Source organism: Cannabis sativa, chromosome 7 (assembly GCF_029168945.1).
Source record: "Cannabis sativa cultivar Pink pepper isolate KNU-18-1 chromosome 7, ASM2916894v1, whole genome shotgun sequence".
Classification (NCBI taxonomy): Eukaryota; Viridiplantae; Streptophyta; class Magnoliopsida; order Rosales; family Cannabaceae; genus Cannabis; species Cannabis sativa.
Window position 1 is genome coordinate 58,021,842 of NC_083607.1, and position 24,792 is coordinate 58,046,633.

General features: G+C 33.4%; 3 protein-coding genes and 1 pseudogene across 4 annotated transcripts; 2 read left to right on the forward strand and 2 right to left on the reverse strand.

Moving 5' to 3' along the window:
- Window positions 1–760: 760 nt before the first annotated feature.
- On the reverse strand, window positions 761–1,381 carry LOC115696741 (uncharacterized). The gene is made up of 2 exons (XM_061119025.1): window positions 1,229–1,381; window positions 761–1,092 (listed from the first exon to the last, which is right to left on the reverse strand). Exons 1-2 carry the CDS (start codon window positions 1,243–1,245, stop codon window positions 780–782), a joined length of 330 nt encoding a protein of 109 aa, XP_060975008.1. The 5' UTR covers window positions 1,246–1,381; the 3' UTR covers window positions 761–779.
- An 8,425-nt stretch (window positions 1,382–9,806) lies between these two features.
- LOC115697919 (solanesyl diphosphate synthase 3, chloroplastic/mitochondrial) lies at window positions 9,807–16,130 on the forward strand. Its single transcript, XM_030625093.2, has 12 exons — window positions 9,807–10,111; window positions 10,205–10,291; window positions 10,373–10,453; window positions 10,586–10,657; window positions 11,087–11,215; window positions 11,760–11,846; window positions 13,117–13,188; window positions 13,301–13,386; window positions 14,232–14,364; window positions 14,875–14,964; window positions 15,341–15,439; window positions 15,589–16,130. Exons 1-12 carry the CDS (start codon window positions 9,977–9,979, stop codon window positions 15,766–15,768), a joined length of 1,251 nt encoding a protein of 416 aa, XP_030480953.2. The 5' UTR covers window positions 9,807–9,976; the 3' UTR covers window positions 15,769–16,130.
- A 2,474-nt stretch (window positions 16,131–18,604) lies between these two features.
- Window positions 18,605–20,373, forward strand: LOC115711004 (uncharacterized; annotated as a pseudogene).
- Window positions 20,374–20,582: 209 nt separating this feature from the next.
- LOC115697882 (uncharacterized) lies at window positions 20,583–23,995 on the reverse strand. 2 transcript variants are annotated; one of them, XM_030625049.2, is made up of 6 exons: window positions 23,376–23,995; window positions 21,844–22,529; window positions 21,612–21,682; window positions 21,397–21,492; window positions 21,127–21,303; window positions 20,583–21,026 (listed from the first exon to the last, which is right to left on the reverse strand). In XM_030625049.2, exons 1-6 carry the CDS (start codon window positions 23,855–23,857, stop codon window positions 20,988–20,990), a joined length of 1,551 nt encoding a protein of 516 aa, XP_030480909.2. In that variant the 5' UTR covers window positions 23,858–23,995; the 3' UTR covers window positions 20,583–20,987. The 2 variants fall into 2 exon arrangements, with proteins under 2 accessions (XP_030480909.2, XP_030480911.2); XM_030625051.2 differs by having other exon boundaries at window positions 21,844–22,508; window positions 23,376–23,968.
- Between the last annotated feature and the right edge of the window lie 797 nt (window positions 23,996–24,792).

A 24,792-nucleotide genomic window follows, 5' to 3' on the forward strand; every position in this document is an offset into this window, starting at 1 on the left:
TGTCACTTTTACCAGCACAATTCGCTACTGCATTGGTAAAAGTAACTTTTCCCAACGCATTTCGCAAACTGCGTTGGCAAAGTAGTCAAAGTTTTACCAGCGTACATTTGCAGTGGCTAAGATCTAACTTTTACCAGCGCATTTATGCACTGGGAAAAAAATTATATTTGCCAGCGCTTTTCATTGATTTGCCAACCTCCTTTTGCCAACACATCACAAGTAAATTCTATTTTACCAGCGCAATACCAACTTTTGCCAACACATTTTTGTGCTGGCAAAAGTAACATTTCTTGTAGTGTATACGCATATAAATTCTCATATATCTCTTTCCTACATATATAAATATTTGTATATATATAAATTTCTACATAGAATTACCTATAGAAAAACTCATAGATCTAGATCACCAATTCTTCCAAGTATACAAAATTGAAGAATCTCTCACACTACCATGGATATATATACATATATATATTGCTACACTTATCGATGATAAAACTTACAATCATCTATATCATTGTAGAAGATTTTATTATCTTTTCTATACTCCTCTTTCTCTTCTAGTAATGGTGCTAATTGCTTTGCATCATAAACCAAAGCAAATAAAATTAACCCTAATATATATATAGATTATATATACCCCATGCATGCATACATGCATGCAAACTTTTAATGCCTACGTACGTACCTCTGATTTCCATTGTCCATGCATATATTTAATTGGGTTTATCACATACAAAAAAAAAAAAAAAGAAAAAAAAAAAGAAAAATATTCACACCTATGAAACCGATAATCTCAAAGGCATTTCAATTTCTTCATTATTATTCCTTTCATCATCATTATTATTATTATTATTATTATTATTACAACATTCATTTTCCACTATTTGATCACCACTACTCTTACCATCATCACCTCCGAAAACCACAACTGGTCCAAACTGCACCCTCCTATGATCATTATTACCACCGCCACCACAACCGCCATTATGAGACTCCAAATTTCCAGAGTCAGAGGCCGAGGTATTGGCAGTTGTGGTGGCTGCAGTCGTGGGTTCACGTGTGCTTCCTCCACCCCTGGAGGAGCGACGACTGTTGACATTAACAGAAAGAGGCGGTATTTGTTGTTGTTGTTGGTTAATATTGTTATTGATGATAGCAAATCTAAAACATCTATAGATGAATGTGAAGAACCAAAAAGCCCAAGGAATGGAGACTAGAATCAAACCTAGGATGGGATACCATGACGGAGTTGTGGGAAGGACCATGTAGAGACTGAGGAAGATGCCGCCGGAGATTATGAACAAGAAGAAGAGACTTATGATGATGTACACTCTGGCATCTCCTTTCCTATGCTGATCCATTATTTATTTAATATTATTATTGTGAAGAAGAAGAGAAGAAAGAAGAAGATGGTGATGGTGAAGGTGAAGGTGATTTTGATGATGATGAAGGCTTTTTTTTTTTGTGAATTTTTTTTTGTTTTGTTTTGTGGTATTGGAACTTATTGGACAGTTTCAAAGGAGGGATTTACGAAGAAATAAGTTAAGCGATGAAGACGGATTTTCTATGGTTTTCTATAATTATGTATATTTGTTTTATTAATTCTTATTTTTAATTTATATATATCTAGTTAAATGTTTAACTACTTTTTTATTTTAATTTCTCAATTCAATTAAAAATAAAGTAGAACCATAAAACATATGTAAGAGGCCAAGTTTTTACTCTAAAAAAACAAATCTGGATGGATTAGAGATTTTTTTTTATCATTAATATTTTTTAATGTAAAATTTGAAAAGATATTTAATAGAAATGAAAGCATATATAAGTAAACTATAGGTATTATTAGGGTGACTATCCGATCCGTTCTCACATATTTTTTTTTTCTAATCTAATTAGTAATAGAAAATTATCATTTTATCTAATAAAATACATAAAAACTAAACAATACTTGAGTTAGGATTTTTTTAGGAATTTCTTTAATCAAGTGTAACAAAATTTATGAAAAACTAATAAAAGTAAGTAAAAATAAAATTTAAATGTTGTTTTATTTTATATGAAATGATAATTTCCTCAGAGTTTAAGTTAATAAAAATAAATGGAAGAACTCTTATTTCAGTAATTATATTAGTTTACTGAAATATCATTTATAAAATACATTGAAGAGTAGAACGATAAATTTATTTCTACTCGATGTAAATCATTTATAGAAAATCTTTAATTATTTGGATTGAAATCATGTATAATTTATAGCGTATCTATTTTTAGTGAATAGAGTGGTCTATATAATTAGGAGTACAATTTTGAATCTATAGAGGAGTCAGGACTATTTATTGGGAACTTGGTTACATAGGCCCCTGCACTTACTGAAATAATATTATTTTATAGTCTCAATCAATTAATTTATTTTTAGAATTTTAAATAAAGTCTATGTCTTATTTGTGAATTTTACCAATGAAGGGCACAACTGAGAAGAAAAGAGAATTTAAGATTTATTTATTAATTAAGAGACCTTGGAAAATCTAATTAATAAATATATTTAAATAGTAATTTTATTTAATAATTAATTATAATTATTAAATAGATAGAATTAATATTTAAATAACTAGAGCAAAAAAAAAAATGGTATTATTGAAGAAAGAAGTTTGCTTCATTAATGAAGTAAAATAATGACAAAAATCTAACTCGTGGACCTTATAGGGGTTTGACCATGAGTGGTTTATTTTAAGCCATTGGATCTTTTAAATCAACCCATTTAGCTCTAATCCTAAACCTAATGAATCCCTTAAAATAGAACATTAAGGGTTTTGATTCAGATGATGACTGAAGACTCTCTTTTGTTTGGCAAACTGAATCAAAAGAAAACCTATTATTTTCTATCATTAATTTTGAATTTCTTAGTATTTTTTCACTAAATTTCGTGGTCCTTGGTTTGAGAATATGCCCACACATGTTACAGCAATAATCAACATAGTGAGGAAGATTGTGTAACTGTCAATTGAAGGAGAATTCAGGTTCAGATCTTGATCATACTCTACGATAGAAAGGATCAAGGGTTAGAGATCTGAATGGAAGGAGTCATATTATTCCGCTGCCATCAATGTACAGTTTTCTACAACTTTTATGTGTTTATTTTATTGTTTTAGGGAATTCATATTTAGGATGTTAGATTATAGATTTATAATCAAGCATATTTATTAGTAAATCTAGACCCTGATAAAATAACTTCCAGCAGATTGAGCAAATTTTGGGTCATTCACAACTGTGGCAACTCGAAGAGCATCTGTTTCTACCTCCGAGATAGGTAGCTGTATTTGAGAAGCCCAAAGTAAATATGAAATAGAGACATAGCCTACATTTCATGAGATTTGAAGCATCCTGGTAGTGGCTTTGAAAGTGTAGCAAGGACTTCGTCGGATAATAGCTCCAATACCAGTTCGACGAGTATCAAGCTTGACAGCTACATCAACATTCAATTTGAGGCCTTCCCCATCAGCTGCGGTTTCCATGGTTCTGTTGGGGCTGGTGTAGGCATTGGGACCAGCATAATGGGGTCATGGTGTTCGGGTTGCATTAAATTGCAACAGAAAAGTTGCAGCATAGTTGGAAAGGGCCAATGTAGGCTTGACACGACCACCGTGAACCACCCCTTTTTTGTTCTGTCCATATTGTTTACATGATGCAAATGATAGTTTTCAACTCAGTTTGAGAAAAGATAGATGATAAATGGACTAAAAAATCCCCTTGAGCCATTGAGCTTGCCTTGTGAAGTTAAAATGATAACCTGAATATCGCCAAACTTATCTAGCGTATTTACAACCAAACAAGACATGCCCAATAGATTTCCACACTTGAGAACACAAAGAGTAAGTGTAATACCCTAGAAGTAAGAAGTGGATTAGCAAAACCCTAATTAGATAATTATGAATAATTAAGGAATTATATTATTATATAGTTCAGTATATGTGAATTATTATGATTTATAACATGGTAAGACTCCGTTGGTGAGTCAGGGGCATTTTTAGTAATTATGACCCGAGAAGGGTAAAATGATGAAATTAATTTAATTACGTGCTTAATAGAACTATATTATTATATAGTATGTCTGTGTTGTCTTTTCAGGTGTGTTCTGACAGGTTGGCGCGGTATAGTCACAACCGGATATTTCGGGCCGAACGGGGTTCGGGCCCGAAATGCAATTTGGGATTAAATGTTGGCATTTAATTTGATATTTGATAATCTGAAATTTATTTGGAATTAAATGTGTATGAAATGACAATTATGCCCTTGAAAGTGTTTATGCATGTTAATTGGCCCTAGGGGCAAAATGGTCATTTGACCTTTATTTACTATGTTTGACAAAGTGGAATTTTGAGAGTAAATGAAAGAAAATTCTGGTGCTTTTCTCCCTCTCACTCGACCCCCTCTCTCTCTCTCAAACTCTCTCTTTGTTTCAATCCTTTGAATGGTGAAAATTGCTTGATTTGAAGCTTGGATTGAAGTTTGAGTGTAAAGAAAGTGTGTTGGAAGCTTGAGGCTCGATTGTGCAATGAATTGAGGTAGTTTTTATAGTTGATAACTTTTGATTCTTTGCTGAAATATTGTGGAAAAGCATGAATTAAGTGAAATAACCTTGTTTATGCATGTATAAAAGAGTTGGAGTTAATTTGGTTGAAGTTGAGTATGTTTATGCTTGAATCATTGTTGTGGTGTTTGATTGAGCTATAGATGGAATTTTAGGGTTTCTTTCTTACCTTAATTCAATTGTTTGTGGATTATTGTTGCTGGAAAGTATTTGGGTAAGTTGGATTAAGCTCAAGTTTGAGCTTGAAGTTTGTGAGTTTAAGCATGATTTTAATATATTTTGCAATCTGAAATTTCTGGGTTAAGTGTGAGTTTTAATGCATGTTGTATGTATTTTTATACCCTATCTTTGAGCTTGATAAGTTGTGAACATGTTTTGAGTGTTTGCTTGTGAATTGGGATGAAAAGATTGGGTTTGGTTGCTGAATTTTCGTGTTTGCTGCTGGTTTTTCTGGGTTTGGAACCCAGATACCGCGACATGCTCTGGGTATGCCACGGCCCGCCCCTGTTGTGGGAACCTGGGAGTTGGCCCCAGGTGCTGCGGCATGGCTTAGGCATGTCGCGGCCCGCCCTTGTGTTTTTGGGCAGTTTTGAGTTGGAACTTTGAAAATTCATATCTTTTGATTCCGAACTCCGATTTGGGAGTTCTTTATATTGTTGGAAAGCTCGTTCTGAGCTCTATATGATTATCTAAATTTTAAATGCCATGATTACATTTTATGAGTTGAAATCCCAGATTGTGTGACTAGGATTACCGACACCTGGTCAGGAGCACCCGGGGATTCGAAATCTCTGACATTGCGGGACAACAGGTAAGACAGTAGTTAGCATGTAGAGTATGCGCTGTGGCGCTTATATTGAAAATGGTATGTATGATTGTTTAGTAACCGGGATTAGGGTTATTACCCTAATAAAAACGGTCTAATAGCCTAGGGTTATTACCCTAGTGATATATGTGTGTAAATGCCATGCCATGTTAAATGTAATGAGATTCAAGGATTATGCGCTTAAGGCATAATCAGGTTGGACTCGGTAACCATAACCGAGATAAACCATTCTAAGGCCTTATTGTATTCAGACGTGTGAGAGCAACATGTAGGTCTACGCCACGTAGATATAAATAGATGTGTGAGCGCAACACATAGGTCTACGCCACGTAGACATAAATAGGCATGTGAGTGTAACATGCAGGTCTGTGACACACAGACATATATGAATGACATTGCTGTTTAAATAACATGATAAACATATTATTATTGTTATGATTTATACTGTCTTGCTGGGCTTGGCTCATGGGTGCTCTACAGTGCATGAAAGGGTAAGGCATTAGCTGATCAGTCATGAGTTCAGGAGCTGGGCGAAAAATGTACATGTCCGAGCCACATCAGACCAAGCGGGTTAAGGGTCTACCAGTGATGTATTTTTAAAACTCTATTTTACCGCTTAGGTCGGCTAACAGAAAGAGACTTGTAATAAAGTTTGTAAATACTTTTGGGATCCTAACTGCTGTAAAGTTTAAATTATTGCAAGTTTTATTTTCATTCCGGTTATGACAAAAGTTTAAATTCTGCGCCCTTTTAATTAGTAATCCCGTTTAGGGGATTAGGATTTCCTAAATAACTTGGGCAGCGTGCCTAATTATTTAGGGCATTACAGTAAGTGGCTGAAGTAATAACTTTTTGCTGGACTAACTTTTTAGCATCATGGATGACTTTCCAAGCAACAATTTTAAGTTGGAGAGGCAATTTTAGAGACCAAAAAGTTTTCACCAAATTTTATTAGTTCTTGAGGTGGAAGAATGGTCAATAACGTCCAAAGATTCAAAGTGATAACCAGATTTAACAATACATACTCCGTTGTCATTAAAGTACTAAATTAGGCAATCTTGTTGTCCAAAGAAACTTAAAAGGAAGAAAGATAATATGGTCAACATCCAAGGTTGAAAAATGTTTCAACACTAAAGGGAACATCCCATTCCCTCTAGTTCATTATGTATGAGAAGACAGTAGCATTTGAGGAGCCAATGAAAGAAATAGGTTGGAAACAAGAATAACTTGGAATCTATGGGTCCGAAAGGCACAACACTTGGTTACCACTACTGATTTTCCATCGTAAACCTTTGATTAATAACTCTTTTTCCCAGATTATACCTCTCCATGTCATTGAAGGCTGATGCCTAAGAGAAGCTTCTAAAAGAGCTGATTCTAAAAGTATAGTCGGCTAAGTAGCGAAATTAGCATTTCGTGAAGACACCAAGCTTATTTTACTAAGAGAGACTGATTGTAATAAAAAAATGATCTGAATCCTATTCCTCCAGACAATTTAGTTTTGCACATGTAGTTCTGATTCTTCCAATGTATTTTTGAGCTATCTTTGTTAGAGCCCCATCAAAAGTTTGCCATCGTTGATTTTAATTGAGTACAAATTTCTTTCGATAGCTAAAAATATGGCATGACATATGTAAGAATTGATTGGAGAACTACTTTGAGTAGTACTTTAATCGATTAGACAACTACTTTGAGTAAAGTACTCCCGACCGCTAATGGAGAACAATTTATCATACCAAGAGTGTATCAATTTCTAAATCTTCTCTTTGATATTGCTAAATAATTTCATTTTGTTTCGTCCATTAAAACAATGGCAATCTCAAGTAACGCTCATGATATTCATTAGGAGGCATGTTTAGTCTTTTATGGAAAAAGTCTTAGAGGGCTAGAATAGTATTTGGACTAAAAGACATCACGGATTTTGAGGCATTGAAGAGCTAACTTGAGGATTTGTGGTAAAGATTTAATACTCTTTTAATAATAATGCAAGACTACTCTATGGCTTAACAGAATAGAAGGCTTTCATCTTAAAGTAGTAGATGTGAACACACTATTTTTTAAAATAAAATTTAATTACACAATCATCTTTATTTAAGTGGCCTAATATATTTATTTTCAATTTCTTATATAGAGGTAAATGTAATCACATAGTTATATATGATAAAACAATTATCAACTATGTCTTTTTTAGGAATAGGGTAGGTATATGTAGAATGTATGAGTTTGATCTCAAAATTAATTACCATATTTCTTATATATGTATTAAGTTCTCAAGCATAATTAATTTATTGATGTGGGACTCTCGAAAATTTACATAGGAAAAAGATTTTGGTGGGAATTCTTTACGGGTGTTTAGTTAGGCCGATAAAGAGTTTGTAAAATATAGTTTTCACCGATACCTTTGCTAGAAAAACCAATTTTGCCAATGATGTATGAGTTGGGCTGAAAAGTGGTTTTACTAATTAAAGATTGGCGGTAGTCTTTGTTGGCGAGAAAAAGCATCGATAAAGTTTGAACGACGCAATCTGTTAACTTTTGTGCGGGGCAAAATTGTGCAGGTAAAGTGGTTTTTCATGTATCCATATCGAGAAAAAAGATCAATAAATGTGAGAAAATACTTGTTTCTGCACAACATGGTAGAGTAGGTTCACTAATAGAAATTGATTACGACTGATTGTCTTTGTCCTCTTTTTAGTAATCATTTAAAATTAGGGATTATTTTGAGTCATTTGATAAAAGATCAGGTAAATTTACAATTGCTTTGAAAAATTAATATGCGTTTCTAAATAATTACAACCTACATAATTATGAAAAAATTAGACTAAAAAACTATTTTAAATGACCAAACAACTAAATAGTGACAGTGTATCATAATAAGTTTTTAACAATATTATTAGGTGTCTTATACCATACTAATGTGGCGCCTTGCAAGTAGTTAGCATTTCCTATATTATTATATAATCAAAATATTTAAGATTCGATTTTAAATTACATCAAGTGTCACTTTTTTTTTTTTTGATGCAGTGATTAAAATCACATATAATTAACGATACAACAATTCATAATTGGTGACGGTACTTTCTCGGACTAAGATAACTCATCGTCTAATCGAAGGGCATATTTTGTCAAACCATGAACTGTAGAATTTTAATTGCAAGCCACATGAAATAAAATTGCTCTAAAAATTTAAGACAATAAAATTATAACAATCTTCAAAACGAGGCATTCAGGTGGTGCCTACGTGTCCTCGGTGTAAGGAGGGGTGGCTCGAGGATGGGGCTCATGTGTTGTGGGATTGTTCTTGGAGTAAGGAGGTGTGGAAGAAATGTGGTTTGTGGGACCATGTGGTTAAGCTCAAATCAAGTGATGTGTTGTTAGTTTTCCAACAGCTTCATAAGGTTTGTTCTCCTTCCACTTTTGAGTTTCTCCTTGTTGTTTCCTGGCACTTGTGGTCGGTTAGGAATAAATATGTTCATGGGGGTTATCCTCCTAAGGCGGGAGATATTGTGGAGTGGTGTGGGAAGTATATTAAAGATTTTCAGCAAGTTAATGGAAGGAATACTGGTGGGGGGCCTCGGCAGCAGCAACAATGGGAGTCGCCTGGTGTTGGGTCCTTTGTGGTGAATGTAGATGCTGGGTTTTCTTTACAAAATGAAGGGGCGTCTTCGGGTGTGGTGGTGCGAGATACTGTGGGAATGGTCAGGTTTGCTTCCGCCACTGCTGTGCGGTTTGCACGGTCCCCGTTGGTGGCTGAACTTTTGGCGATTCGGGAGGGTTTGCGGGCGGGTATACAACGTCGGCTGCCAATGTTTTAGGTTCAAACGGACTGTATGCAGGCGGTCCGTCTTCTTCATGGTGAGGATATGGGTTGTCGAGAGGAGGAGGGTCTTATTATGGAGATTCAAAGGTTGCTTCAACATCATTCTGTTAGTGGTTTGCGATTTGTATTTCGGGAAGCTAATGTGGTAGCTCATGTATTAGCCAATTATGCTTTGACGAACAAAATTAGTGCTACGTGGATCGGTGTTTCTCCCCCTTGTGCTCGTCACGCAATTGAGCGTGACTTGCCATTTCTTTGTAATCGGTAGTGTTGCTTAATGAAATCCTTATTCTCAAAAAAAAAAAAAAACCAACACTTGTATCACTTTTGATAGTGCTTAACATTTTTTTGTTTTTGAATTATTGTAGAACTTTTTTTTTTTTTTAGTGCTTAACATTTTTTTGAATTAAAGTGCTCATTAACATTTCTCTTTTCGATTTATTGTAGAACTTTTTTTTTTGTTTTTGAAAAAGAATTATTATAGAACCAAGCTAAAATTTATACAATTTTATTTTTTTACTTAAAAAAGAAATATAATGAATAATGGAAAAAATAAAATAAAATAAAAGAAAATAATGTAATAGTGTCATTCATTCATTCATGGCGGAGCTTCGGCGTCGTCATTAGATATAGACACTATTTCACATTATTTACAGTTCTGACCAAAGTCGGCTACGTTACCTTTCTTCTTCTTCTTCATTTGACCGTTTCAAAATCTGATCTTTCTCCATTCCCAAATCAAATCATGCTATTCTCAAGGGGATTTCGTCGGATTCCGACCGCCACCTTCAATGGGTTTTCCCGTTGGTTCGTCTCTCACCGACCCGGGTACTCACAGTCACAGACCACTACTCATTGTTCTAGAGATTCAACCCACAAGGTTATTATTACTGCTAATGAATAGATTCGTTGTTTCAATCATATGGGGTTTAATCAAGGTTTTTGTTTTGATGGCTTTCGTTTTGTTTGTTAGATTTTTGGCGGTTTCGAAGAAAGTCGTTTCTGGGGTTTTGCTGGCTCTAGATACCAAATTCATCACCAGAGTAGCTCCTTAGTTGAGGTAAGAGTATTGGGTTTGCTTTCATTTTTGATTTGAGTTACTCCATTTTCAAATGTTGAGCATTTGATTTTTCTTTTTCAGGAAGAATTAGACCCTTTTTCTCTTGTTGCGGATGAACTCTCACTTGTTGCTAATAGGTTAAGGGATATGGTAGTTGCTGAGGTATATGTTTGATTTGAACTTGGAAGGAATAATAGTTTGGTGTTTTGTTCATATCATTAGGATCAAGTTTTGATTTTTCCTACATTTTGATCAGATTTATATAAAGGGTTTCTCTCATTTTGTTTAATTCAGGTGCCCAAGCTTGCTTCTGCTGCTGAGTACTTCTTTAAAATGGGTGTGGAGGGGAAGAGATTTCGTCCAACGGTAAACAGAATATACATCCCATTTGAGAATCTTATAGTTTCATAAAAAAATGTTAAATTTGTTCTTAGTTTTATTTGGGTTCAATCAAATCAAACTCTTCACTTTCAAATTGTTCATTCACTTTGTTCTTCTACAGTGAATTTCTTATTACTGTTGGTAATCATTTGTTACTTTTCTAAAAAAAGTAAAGTATGTATTACTTATATGTATAACTATTTTAGGAATTACATAATGCTTTAACAGTAATTTGAAACTTTATGAATTTAGGTTTGTTTACTGATCCATTTTCTTTGTGATATTGACTTTACATCCTGTTATAGAGTCAGTGATGTGTGATTCACCATGAGTGTGACTTATCTTTTTATATGTTTCGGTTAAATTACAATTACTAGTTCATTCTTCTCTCTTATTTTCTTTTCTTGAATGCAGGTATTATTGTTAATGGCAACAGCATTAAATGTTAAGGTTCCCGAGCCTGCTAAAGCGTTAGCAGATACTTTAACACCCGAGTTACGTACAAGGCAGCAATCTGTTGCAGAAATAACAGAGATGATCCATGTGAGCCCCTAAAGTATTTTGTAAATTTCTTTTGAATATGTTAAATGAAAAATTTGTTATTTGAAAAGTCCAAGAATTACAAATGTTCATCAGATGATGCTTGGGCATGTTAAACATGATTGTTCGATGAATTCGACTGCCCTTTATTTGAACATTATTGTTCTGTGGCTTAAGAAGGGCTTTAACAACCAAATGGTTCAAAAAATGCTGTCCAATGTTTATCAATTCTTGCGATAATGTAACCTTCATATATTTCCACTTTTGACTAATACATATAAAAAGACAATAATGTGTAGTTGAAAAATGAGGATATATTCCTGTTCGTAGCATTCGGGTAACATACTTAACCCTAGCTTTTGCGATCAAATGATATATTTCGGAAAGCTTTTCTTGTGATACTTTGTGAACCATGAGTAACCATGAGTTTCCCATTACATTGGTTTGGTTATTTTTGAAGGCAGAAGTGTTCATCTCGTTGATTTTCCAATTTCTTAGTCGAAAGCTTGATCCTAATCTATTTATATTAATATGACTGTTGTCTTAGGTGGCAAGCCTACTACATGATGATGTCTTAGATGATGCAGAAACTAGACGCGGTGTTGGTTCGTTGAATTGCATTATGGGAAACAAGGTATATCTGTCATTATTATTTCATTCATTGAGTTGCCTTTCTTTTTGTTTTATCTTGTAATATTTTCCATAAGATGCCCACTTCTAGATTAGAAAAGAGAAACTATTTTTTATCGAATTTGCTGATGTGGAGTCTTTTATTTTAAGATTGACAGCTTAGGAGTGAATATATTGACAATTTGATCTTTTAATTTTTGTTCTTGCATTGAAAGAATCTTTTGTATTCTCTTGACCTTTTCAGCTTGTAGATGCTAGCTAAGTTGTATGTAATTAAATTTAAGATTAACTACCTTAATATATCAGCCATGCTTGATTTTTTATCGGTTTTTTGTTTCTACGTCCATCCTGAGACAAGAGGCTAGGCTGGTCAAGCCTTCTCTGTTAGTGAGGCCCAAAATTCAGGTGAGGATAGAAAATCTTAGATTGAGTGTCATTCTGTAGCTGATATGATTGTTGTCAGTTTTTATTATACCGTAAGGTAAGCAAAGACAAGCTGAGAAAATAGAGAGCGAGTTTAGTTATATCACAGGAAGCTCGAGAGTCCCAGTTTCTCTTCAAGAGTTAAGGTTCGATACAGATTAGAATAAGCATACCCTAACCCTACACTCTCAGACTATTCAATTCCTAAACTCTCCATACAAAACAAATATCAAAAGAGAAACTTCCCAAACAAACGCATTGATACAATAAATAAAATCGAAAGAATTACATAATAGACCAAAAATTTGAAAAAAATTACAAAAACACGTCAACACAGAAAAATTTTCATTTTTACTCTTTAAACTTTTTTATTTACAAAATACCTCTTCAGTAAAAACAATAAACTTTTTTTTAGTTGTTTTATAGTTTATTTATAGTTGTCAATATCATGAGATTGTTTCTGGCTGTTTTATAGTTGATTTATAGTTGTCGTAAGGTTAATTTCTTGTTGTATTAGTTGTTTCTTAACATTTTGCTGAGCCAAGTGTATTTTTATATTTTTAAAACTTTACAAGAGTATATCTCGTAATTAAAAACTTTAATTTGTAAAATTGTAAATAAAACATAAAAAAAAGAGTATTTTTTAAAATTCCCCAGTAAAATCTTATATACATATTCCCTTCCCCTCCTAATTCTTCCTATTAGCATATGCGTACCGAGTTGGGGGTCTATCAATTTCACATTATGTAGGTTGGTTAGAGTTTAAATATATAGGAGACGAATGTGTATACATGTGCTCTGGGCTGTAGCTTAATTTTTTAGCTTCTCCTTCTTGTCCTTTTACATTACAGGTATCGGTATTAGCAGGAGATTTTCTGCTTTCTCGAGCTTGTGTTGCCCTCGCAGCTTTAAAGAATACCGAGGTATGTCTACCTTCTGCAAGTGATATTGAACAGTGATACAGAAGTGCATACATCTTTTTTAAATCATGATTATTTAGACAATAATCATGCGATCTTTGTCTTTAATCTGTAGGTAGTTACGCTACTAGCCACGGTTCTAGAACAGCTCGTGACAGGTGAAACCATGCAAATGACATGTACATCTGAACAACGTTGTAGGTACTAAGTTTCAGTGCTTTCGTTAATTTAGTATTTCATTCTCTCTGTTCCATATGCTAGAACCTAGAATTTTTTTATTCAAACTCATAGAATCTATTTGTTCTTCTCCTTCTCTTACTTACCAAGATTTATCGAGCAATATGCTCTAAGAATAGAATTAAGAAAATGCTCGACATTAGTTGGAAACGTAATACTACTGAAACAAAAGTGGAATAAAGTGCTTGTGCCAAAAGCTGCTCAAGAAAATTGATAACGTAATCTGGCTTTGAAGGGTACGTTATGTTCAGTACTTTTAGCCATTTTGGATAAATAGCTCGCTCCCGGGTGAGAATCGCTGCATTATTCAGATTAAATCAAGTCAATGCCAGTGCAGTGATGTTGAACAAAAGAAACAAAGAGAGAAAGTAGAGGAATTTTGATAGGATTAGAGAGAGCGAGAGAGAGAGAATGAGGAGATTCTTAGCGAGGAAAACTGATGTTTCGATTCTTTTCAAGTCTTTTGACTGAAGAATAAGAATAGGAAAATCTAGAGGGGTGGTTACCGGTTAGTCATATGGTTTGTTCCCTCAAGGTATGAGATTCAAGTCCCGTGCCTACATAGCAAGTGTTGTAATTTCTCGGTCCCCAAATATTGTAGGGTTAGGTGGGGTGCCCAGTTTACGAAACGATATGTATTTTTAAATTATAATAATTGGGGCTGATTGCAATAGGAAATCTGAAAAACCATTAAATATATTGAAAATGATTTAGAAAAAACAATCAGAATCAATTTTCTTTTCTTTATTTCGTTTTATTTTACATGTATTTAATTTCATTCTTAAGCTGATTTTTTATTCCTCTTGCAGTATGGAATATTATATGCAAAAGACATATTACAAAACTGCATCGTTAATTTCGAACAGTTGCAAGTCGGTTGCAGTCATTGCTGGACAAACTACAGAAGTTGCAATGCTAGCATTTGAGTACGGCAAAAATTTGGTAAGTGAACCCTTGGAATTCTTTTCGTTCTAACACGAAACATGCTTCGTTATATTTGTTTCATTGCACATTGTCTTTGCTGATGGGTGGCTGGCCTATCATTGGGGGTACTTAACAAGTTCATTGTTCATGTCCTTTAAATATCTACCGAGAAATTAGTGATAAGAAAACAGCTTCGGAATTTATTTTCCAGTAACTCAACCCAAATATTCTTTCTACTCTGCTTCAGTGATCGGTTGACTTAAAATTTGACAAAGTAAATCATTATGGTAATCTTAAGCTATGGCGAAAGAAAACGCTTCTTCTCATCGTTCGATCATATGATGGATGATCAGTATCAATAACTCAAATTTCTTGTAAACTTGTCTCATCGATATCATTATTAGTTGCCAATCTACTTCAAATATTCTTTTATCAATTAAATTTTCGATACCACTTATTTTTTTAGCATTATGCACAAATATTATTTTTAATCTTAGCTGATGTAAATCTGTATATTTTTTGTTACAGGGTTTGGCTTATCAATTGATAGATGATATTCTTGATTTCACCGGCACGTCAGCTTCCCTCGGAAAGGGCTCGCTATCTGATATCCGTCATGTAAGAAATCTTTTAAAGTGGTTTATCTTTGTTTGATGACATTATTAGAGTTTGAGCTTCAAAAGAAAAAAAAGGCTGGTCATACATAATCTGTTAGTTTTCACATTCGAACAATTTCACTCCATTGCGAAATTCTAAATCGAACAGTTCCCATGCAGATCATAAGAGAAGTAATTATTAATTCTGTTGAAGAAAATATTGCTTTGACAATTAGAACTCTCATCCGAAATCTTGCTCTACAAAACATGATTTTTTCTTTAAGGCCTCATGCTAATCTTGCTTAAGAAAAACTTGGAGAATATAATGCAAATAGCAATGGCTTTATGTTTATTGCCTGTCCCCCATGTCTTTGCATAATTCTATTAAAATTTTGCAGGGTATTGTTACAGCTCCATTATTGTACGCCATGGAAGAGTTTCCTCAGTTGCGCGCCGTGGTTGAGCAGGGATTTGAAAACCCCAAAAATGTTGACATTGTAAGTACTTTAAAACCCGAGTGTTGTATGCATAATTTGTGATGCTTGTTCATGTTATAATGTGACATACCCCTATGAACGGGATCATAGTGTAAATTGTGTTCTTAGCATAACCGAGTAATGATGCACGTAAAATTCAAAAAACACAGGCACTCGACTACCTTGGAAAGAGTCGCGGGATACAAAAGGCGAGGGAACTTGCAATAAAGCATGCAAACCTCGCTGCTGAGGCAATCGAGTCACTTCCAGAGAGCGATGATGAAGATGTAAAAAGATCGAGACGAGCACTAGTAGATCTCACCCAAAGAGTCGTTACAAGAACAAAGTGACAGGCTCACACACAATAGGAACATACTTATATATTATGAATTCGTTTCATTTTTTCTTGTCGTCGGTACCAGTTAGGGAGAGGGACAATTACCCTCTTCCATTTTCGTTAAAACTTTATATTTTTTATTTTTTTTTTCGGTTTTCATAGTTTTCTTTTCTCGCGCTTATTATGTACATTATAAGAACTGCAGAGTAGGGAGAAGATTCGTTCAAGCTTTCATATGATTCGAAAGAACTATGCATAGTCACTCTTAATCTTTGAATGACTTGCATGTTGATGTATAATGGCAATAAAATGTTGTTGACACTACAATATTTTTTTGTTTAGTGGAATGGCCATATTAGTAGAGCTCTGTTCAAAGTTGTTTTGTTACAAAAATGAGTCTTTTGGACAAGTACCCATCTTCTATTTTCATTATATTTTTCAACCACCGACAACATAATATTTTATTGGTACCAAAACAAACGGTTACAAAGTCACATTTTTGGACAAGCTGCATGTGTTTTTTCTTCCCTTGATAATATAGTCGTGTAATTATTAGAGCAGTAATTATGCAGATTAGGCTAGTAATTACTCTTTTAAAATATATGAATATATATTAGTAATTACATATGAATTCTTATATTTTATTTGACAAATTAGTTAGTAATTATTCAGAAAAATAATTTTTTTAGTAGTTAATATTTAAAATTGAAAATTTTTAGCAATTACACTCAATTTTTATGGGGGCCATAAGAATTCAAGAGTATAATTAAAACCTTTCAATTACCTCCAAATTACATTGTTACAATGTAATTATATGATCAGATAAACATATTAAATTAAGGATGGCAATTATACCCGCGGGTACCCGTCCCTAATGGGGCGGGTACGAGGGTTGACTTTCGGGGGCGGGGGCGGGGGCGGGGGCGGGTATGGATTTAAAGATTCATACCCGAGTCGAAAACGGGACGGGGGCAGGGAATAGATACCCGTCCCGATATGATATATATATATTTAAGTTTTAAAATCATAACTACTACAATTAAAATAACTTCATACTTTAGGCTTTTTATTGATTATACTATTTTTTTACTGTACACAATATTCCACTTAAGTTTGTTGTTTTACTAAGTTTTTATGATTATTTTTTTTAATTCTCTTTGAAACATCATTTTTTTTTCAAAAATATATATGTAATGGGTACCCGATGGGAATCCTTCCCCTGTCGGGTAATTCCTGCCCTGCTCCCGCTTTAATTTAAACGGGTATTGGGGCGAGTATGCTTTAGTTTAAACGGGTATTGGGGCGAGTATGGGGTGAATTTAAAAGACGAGTATGGGGTCGGGGAGCAATCCCCGCACCTACCCCAACCCGTTTACATCCCTATATCAAATACTGCAATTACCTTTAATTACATTTAAATTCAATTTCTTACCGGCTTTTCAAATGGCCTCTTAATATTTTCAGGCATATAATAGAATTTCGTTTTCACATTTGTTTGCATGTAAAGTCTTGGAATGTCACTTGAATAAAGTGATTTTTCAATGAATAGTGTTATGAGGCATTATTATTGTTATTTAATATCACGATGAGGTCATGCTACTAACTAATATTGACAATCTTATTATTCAAAATTAGAAGGAAAAAAGTCATTCGGTGCAATGATGCTCAATTAAATTTCATTATTTTCACCTCACACACCTGTGCTTGGACCAACAATTGTGAAAGTACTCAACACATATATATCTCTGACTTACTCATGAAATAACCAAATAGTGCCCAAGCCATGAGTTGGCTTCTTAGGCCAACTCCAAGGAGGCGGCAAATTGATACTATAGTGTTGAGGATTGATCCAAGGAGGCAGCAACGGTTGTAACAAATTGATAGTTTCTCTACAGTGCACGACATATATAGCTATTTAGGAAATATGTTGAAGAGATGTGATCAAATTGAATGAGAAGTGTGAGATTATATAGGAAAGGAAAATACATTGCAACGGTTGAGATCGTGGTGAAATGATATCAGCGGCCAAGATTAAACTGTGAGATTTCTTGTCTTTTAATTTTGTAATCAGAAGATAAGGATGTGATGTGACAACACACTGCAACGGTTGAGATCGTGGTGAAATAATTTCAGCGGCCAAGATTAAACTGTGAGATTTCTTGTCTTTTAATTTTAGAATCAGAAGATAAGGATGTGATGTGACAACACACTGCAACGGTTGAGATCGTGGTGAAATAATTTCAGCGGCCAAGATTAAACTATGAGATTTTTTGTCTTTTAATTTTGGAATCAGAAGATAAGGATGTGATGTGACAACACAGTGCAACGGTTGAGATCGTGGTCAAATAATTTCAGCGGCCAAGATTAAACTGTGAGATTTTTTGTCTTTTAATTTTGGAATCAGAAGATAAGGATGTGATGTGACAACACAGTGCAACGGTTGAGATCGTGGTCAAATAATTTCAGCGGCCAAGATTAAACTGTGAGATTTTTTGTCTTTTAATTTTGGAATCAGAAGATAAGGATGTGATGTGACAACATAGTGCAACGGTTGAGATCGTGGTCAAATAATTTCAGCGGCCAAGATTAAACTGTGAGATTTTTTGTCTTTTAATTTTGGAATCAGAAGATAAGGATGTGATGTGACAACACAGTGCAACGGTTGAGATCGTGGTCAAATAATTTCAGCGGCCAAGATTAAATCACTAGATTTCTTATCTTTTAATTTTGAAATCAGAAGATAAGGATGTGATGTGACAACACACTACAACGGTTGAGATCGTGGTGAAATAATTTCAACGGCCAAGATTAAACTGTGAGCTTTCTTGTCTTTTAATTTTGGAATCAGAAGATAAGGATGTGATGTGACAACACAGTGCAACGGTTGAGATCGTGGTCAAATAATTTCAGCGGCCAAGATTAAATCACTAGATTTCTTATCTTTTAATTTTGGAATCAGAAGATAAGAATGTTTACACTATAAAATATGGATATGATACATGATATGAGGCACACCAAAAATATATACAATTTAACTTTGAAAAAAATATGAATTCTTATCCTGGTAGTTCATCTTATTTATCATCATCGTCTTCTTCAGATGATGAATATTATGATGATATAGAAATGCAAGTGGTAGGTCAAATCACTGCTAACAATAATTTTTGTATCGCTCAACACCAAAAAAATCAATGCTCACGTCGAGGCTCGATTCCTGGTCATATAGTTATTAACCGTGACCGGGAAAATGCTAATCGTAATCTTTTCAACGACTATTTTGCAGAGAATCCTCGATTTACCGATTTGATGTTTCGCCGAAGATTTCGAATGGGTCGTCCTTTATTCCTTCGTATTTTGGATGCTATACAAAGACATGACAATTACTTTCTCCAGCGAAGGGATAGAATGGGAAAACTCGGATTATCAGGCTTGCAAAAAGTTACAGCTGTATTTCGTATGCTAGCGTATGGTATGCCGGCAAATGCTACCGATGAATACATCAAAATAGGAGAATCTACAACTTTAGAAAGCTTGAAGCGATTTTGTCGTGCTGTTGTTGAGGTGTTTAGAGCCCACTATCTCCGATCACCCAACGCTCATGATGTTGCAAGACTACTCCACATTGGTGAACGTCGAGATTTTCAAGGAATGTTGGGAAGTTTGGATTGTATGCATTGGAAATGGAAAAATTGTCCAACTGCTTGGGGAGGACAATATGCCGGTCGTAGTGGGTCCCCGACTATTATTCTTGAAGCAGTAGCTGACTATGATCTCTGGATATGGCATGCATATTTTGGCTTACCAGGATCTAATAATGACATTAATGTGTTAGAGGCATCCCATCTTTTTGTTAATCTGGCTGAAGGTATTGCTCCACCCGCTAATTATGTTATTAAAGGAAAAGAGTACAATATGGGTTATTATTTAGCCGATGGTATATATCCAAAATGGTCCACTCTTGTTCAAACTATCCATGATCCACGTGGTCCAAAAAAGAAACTATTTGCAATGAAACAAGAAACATGTAGAAAAGATGTTGAACGTGCATTTGGAGTATTGCAATTATTGCTGGACCGACACGTCTTTGGAATAAAACGGTTTTACATGATATAATGACTTCATGTATTATTATGCATAATATGATAATAGAAGATGAACGTGATCTAAATGCACCAATTGAAGAGCGTGTCGAAGTGCCAAGTCCAGAAGTTGAGATGGTAGAAGATGATAATGCTCGGTTTCAAGAATTTCTTGCCAGACATAGAAAAATTAAAGATAAAGATGCTCATATTGAGCTTCGAAATGCATTAATCGAACACTTGTGGGACGAATATGGTAACTCACAAAATTAATATAATTTAATTAATTTTAAGTGTGTGTTTCAAGTTTAATTTAATTTAATTTAATGTAATTTTTTTGTCATGAATGTAATATTTGTTCTCTAGTAATGTAATATTTATGTTATTGCAATATGATATTTTAATTTATCGAATTTTGCCGATTTTACAGTATTATTGTCTTTAATCACATTAGTAAGTTTATTTAAATTATTAATTAAATATAACAATTGTGGTAATTTTTGTTAATTAATATGATATTATTTTTTTAATTTATTAAAAAATTAATATAATAATAAGGAATATTTTTTTTAGTGTAATTTTTGGTGTTGTGGTTGGAGTAGAAATAATTTTTGACACCAAATTTGGTGATAGTGTAATACCAAATTTAGTGTCTCTTTGGAAATGCTCTAAACACTAAAATAGGATTTCATAAAGCAACAATGATTGTAAAAATGACTTTACCAAAAGTGCTTGAACAAGAATCAAGTGGCAAAATTGTGTGTATTTTTCTATTTTCAAGAGTCTCCAGACTAATCAAACAACAAAAACATCGTACCATCTTATTGTGGTGACTCAAAATATGTACATAAATTTAAAACAAATAATAAGAAAAAAAAACATCTAGGGGTGGTGGCAGTAGTAGTAGTAGTACAATTTTACAGCATAGTTACAGACCAAGTCTTGTATACAAATAATATATATATATATATATTTATATTTATAGATGTTTTCTCAATAGATGATAATCACTCCCCATCATTTTTTTCTTTTTAAAAAAAACACATCCAAACTTGTTACCTCCTCTTGTAAATTTCACAGTTGAGTTCATGACCACAATAGCATTTAAGTCAAAATTTAGCTTCAAATGACAAATAGAATTAATAATTAGCCACTAAATTGCATCTTGGGAGATGAATGAGGCCCATGCATCCTACAATAATCACATACCATCAAAATGTTCAGATTAATTTTATAATTATCTAAAATCTAATACTAATTATTATTATTAAAAAAGAAAATTAAGGACTTACTTGGAGGATGGAAAAGGCTTTGTCAGCAACATATTTTTGAGGAAGTGTTACTCCTCTTTGCTGTAGTTTGTCTGGATGAAGACACAGCCTTGCTTTCTGATATGCTTTTTTAACTTGTGAGCTTTCTATTAGGTTTGTCAATGAAATTGCTGACCACCCACTGTTGGCCCATAATATCTGTTTCAGTTAAGGTACAAAAGACACAATTTATTATTATTATGATTTGTAAAGAAAAGAAAAGAATGGAAAAAGAAAAAAATATGAACTTACATAATGCAGTGTTGAAAGAAGCAAACGAATGTCTTTTTCTTTTCCAGATGACCATAACCTTATATTCTCATCTTGTAATCTCATTTCCATCTGTGACTGATTTAATGGAAAAGTAGCAAAAACAAAAGGGTCAATTTTTCTATAAATACATAAAGCAAAAAGGTTTTTTTTTTTTTTTTTTAATCAAAATTTCTTTATAGCAATAATCTATATACCTCTGAAGATTGAACTATTCCATGTTTGTTATCCATTAGTTCTTGGGGAAATGTCCTTGTATTAGGCATTGCTGCATTAAGTCAAAACATAAATTAATAAGTGTTAACTTGATTAATGAAATTCGGCCCAAAAGTAATGTAGTAATCTCATCTCTATAAGCTGCTCTATAACATATCAACACCAGCAAGTTATGGTTTAAGGGAGAATTTTCATGTAGAGTGAGAGGATCACCTTCTTCAACCAATTTGGCAGACTCTTTATCCTCTTCCTTGAGACTTGTGTTGAGTTCTTTTTCACTATTAGTATATGTTTGTAACCTCTCTTTAGCCCAAGCAATGGCATCATCAATAGCAACAGCATTTTCAGATGATGTCCTTTCTCTATAATCTGAACCAATTTCAATCACATAAGAACTATTAACTTCATCATCATCATCATACTCATACTCATCCTCATGATCTTCATCTCTTAATTCATCTTGATCAACTTGATCAATAGTCCCATGTGTTTCTGATTTAGTTTGATTGATCGTACTACCATCATGACATAAAGAAGAGACTGCAGAAGAGGCTGGAGAGTTGAGCTGTTCGTCAAAATCGTCTAGAGAGATCTTGACACTAACAGTTTCAGGGGAAGAGACCCTTCTGGAGAACCCAAAATATTGAGAAGAAGATGACTTATTATTATTATTTACTAAAGTAGTACTACTCCAATTGTGGACGGTGTTTTGGTCAATATCAGTCTCCATGAATTGGGCTTGTTCAACAAAGGAATTATTATCATTAGGACTACGGCTGGCGCCATAGAAGAAACTTGGAATAATATTACTGTTGATTCTTCCTAACTGTTTCTTCAATAAACTTTCCTCTGCTTGCATTAATGTGGTTGAGCTTCTTCTGCATGGAACATTGATTGGCCTGTGTAAATATATATAATATTTAGTCTAAATAATTGAATATATATGCAAGACACATAATTGGAAAAATACTAAACAAAATTTTAGATTTTTTTTTTCATATCCTCACTATAGTGGCTTCAATAATAATAATAATAAGACAAAGCTATTTCATTTAATTATAAGAATTGTGACATAAACAACATGGGTTGTCCCCTAATTGTCATTTTCAACCTTACATAATTTATGTTAATTGAAATATATACACTTTTAATATTACCCATTATTATTCTTAAATTTGGTTAAAATAACAGTGGCCTTAATTTTTAATTAAATTAATTATAGTTAGATATTATTCCTCCTTGTCCATTTCACTCAATATTTATATATAATATTATTTCCACCAAACATGGTTCATGATTTCAATTTACTAGACTTAAGTACAAAACACATAACATCATGATATGCTAGAAAATTTCCACAAATATAACTTAATTTATATAATATATTAGATATGTGTATAAGACAAACGAACAGTGAATTAGCTTTCTCAAAAGGTTAAATATGGCTCTTCAACTCTTCACAATCATAAACAGTAATAATATCAAGAAAAAAATAAACTCTTCACAATCAACAACAGTAATATTCCTTCCTAAAAAAAACAGTAAAATTCCTTAAAAAAAGTTGAAGACAAAATTCATCTTCCCAATTTTTCTCTACTAAATATTCATCATTGCAGGCAAGGCATGCTTCTATTTTCAAAATTACTATTCTACCCCTGCCAGTTTGCAACCATGATAAGGGTATAAATGTAAAATCAAACCAATTTTGATTCATCTTCACTGTCACTATCTATACTGTACAGTACCTGAGCTTGGAAGCGAAATCCGACAACGCCACGTGTTCTCCGACCACCGGACTCATTTCCTCCGAGCTAAGCACAGAAGAAGAAGCCGACTTCGATTTCGATTTCGCCTTCGAATTCGGCCTCGACCTTTCCCTCGACATACGTTCTCCACCGCCGTCATCACGACGATCAGATCCAAAAACATCGCCGTAGAATCCAAGATCGTTTCCACCGGGAATCCTGAACGCCGGAAATCCCCGTCTACCGGAGTTAAAACTCTCCTGCGGCCTGAAAATCTCATCGTAAAATGAATTCGAAGTGGCACCAGCGAAATCAGCTGAAACTTTCCTCCAGTAAACACTTCGAGGCGGACCTCCAAATACGTCGGAGAAGTCCTCGGGATCGAGAGTATCGGTGGAATCGGCGAACACTGCAGCTTGCTCTGTGGATCGCCGCCGCGAGTGGTGGCTCTCCGACATCGGCATTCGCCAAGATTCGTCCATATATATGTATGTATGTATATATATATATATGTTTGTATATATATATATATATATGAATATGAGTGAGTGAGAAGAGTAGTGAAGAAGAAGAAAGAGAAGAAGTTTTAATGAGAAAGAAGAAGAAATAAATAGAGCATGATTCTTATTTTATAGTGTTTTTTTTTACTCAAAAAGAAAAGGAACTTTCTTGAATGAATTATTTGAATTATTTATTTATTTTAAACTAATTTAGATTTTTGTACATTTTATATGTATCAAATTATTTTTGTTTAATTTTATTAAATTTAAAGTAGATAAAAATTCAGGACACAATTAAGTAGGTATTAAAGTTTAGGTGATATAATTTTGTAAATATTAAAATTTAAGTACATGATAAGACTCAAAATTTTTACTTTGTGGAAAATTATTTATAATAAAAAATATCATACTTATATTATGATTTTTTTTTTACTATTTTAGTCTATGATAATTAAATTAAAAAATCTACATTTATTTTTTTAAAAAGTAATATTTTTGTTAGTAAAAATTATACTCGCCCACATTAATATAAGTGGGTTCGTCACTGTTCGGGGGCATGATTTAGTATATCGACAATTGTTATATTAACAACAGTTTTTAAATCTAATAATCACAATAGTTCAAGAAGAATTTTTAATGATATGAAAAATTCAAAAGAAATATAATTTGATAAATATCAAAATTTAAAAGGTAACATCTAAATTATTCTTTATTTTATTTATGTATAAATAGAATAATGAAAATGAAAAAGTAAAATAATTGATTGAAATAAATTTAGGGGGTAAAGGAATGTTTATAGGGAGGAATGAAATGATGAGAATATATATAAATATAAGGTTGGTTTGGTTACCTGGAAAGATGTTTTTGGTTACTATTATGCAAGTGGTGTTTGTTTGTGCTCTTCTTCTCCTATTATA

What these genes read in the sequence shown, in the direction of transcription:
- LOC115697919 (XM_030625093.2), top strand. Translation starts at nt 9,977, where the DNA reads ATGCTATTCTCAAGGGGATTTCGTCGGATTCCGACCGCCACCTTCAAT. An exon ending in CTAGAGATTCAACCCACAAG is followed by an intron (nt 10,112 to 10,204) that starts GTTATTATTACT and finishes TTTGTTTGTTAG; the next exon opens with ATTTTTGGCGGTTTCGAAGA. An exon ending in ACCCCAAAAATGTTGACATT is followed by an intron (nt 15,440 to 15,588) that starts GTAAGTACTTTA and finishes CAAAAAACACAG; the next exon opens with GCACTCGACTACCTTGGAAA.
- LOC115697882 (XM_030625049.2), bottom strand. Translation starts at nt 23,857, where the DNA reads ATGGACGAATCTTGGCGAATGCCGATGTCGGAGAGCCACCACTCGCGG. An exon ending in GATTTCGCTTCCAAGCTCAG is followed by an intron (nt 22,530 to 23,375) that starts GTACTGTACAGT and finishes ATATTTACACAG; the next exon opens with GCCAATCAATGTTCCATGCA. An exon ending in TGCCAAATTGGTTGAAGAAG is followed by an intron (nt 21,683 to 21,843) that starts GTGATCCTCTCA and finishes GACTTAATGCAG; the next exon opens with CAATGCCTAATACAAGGACA.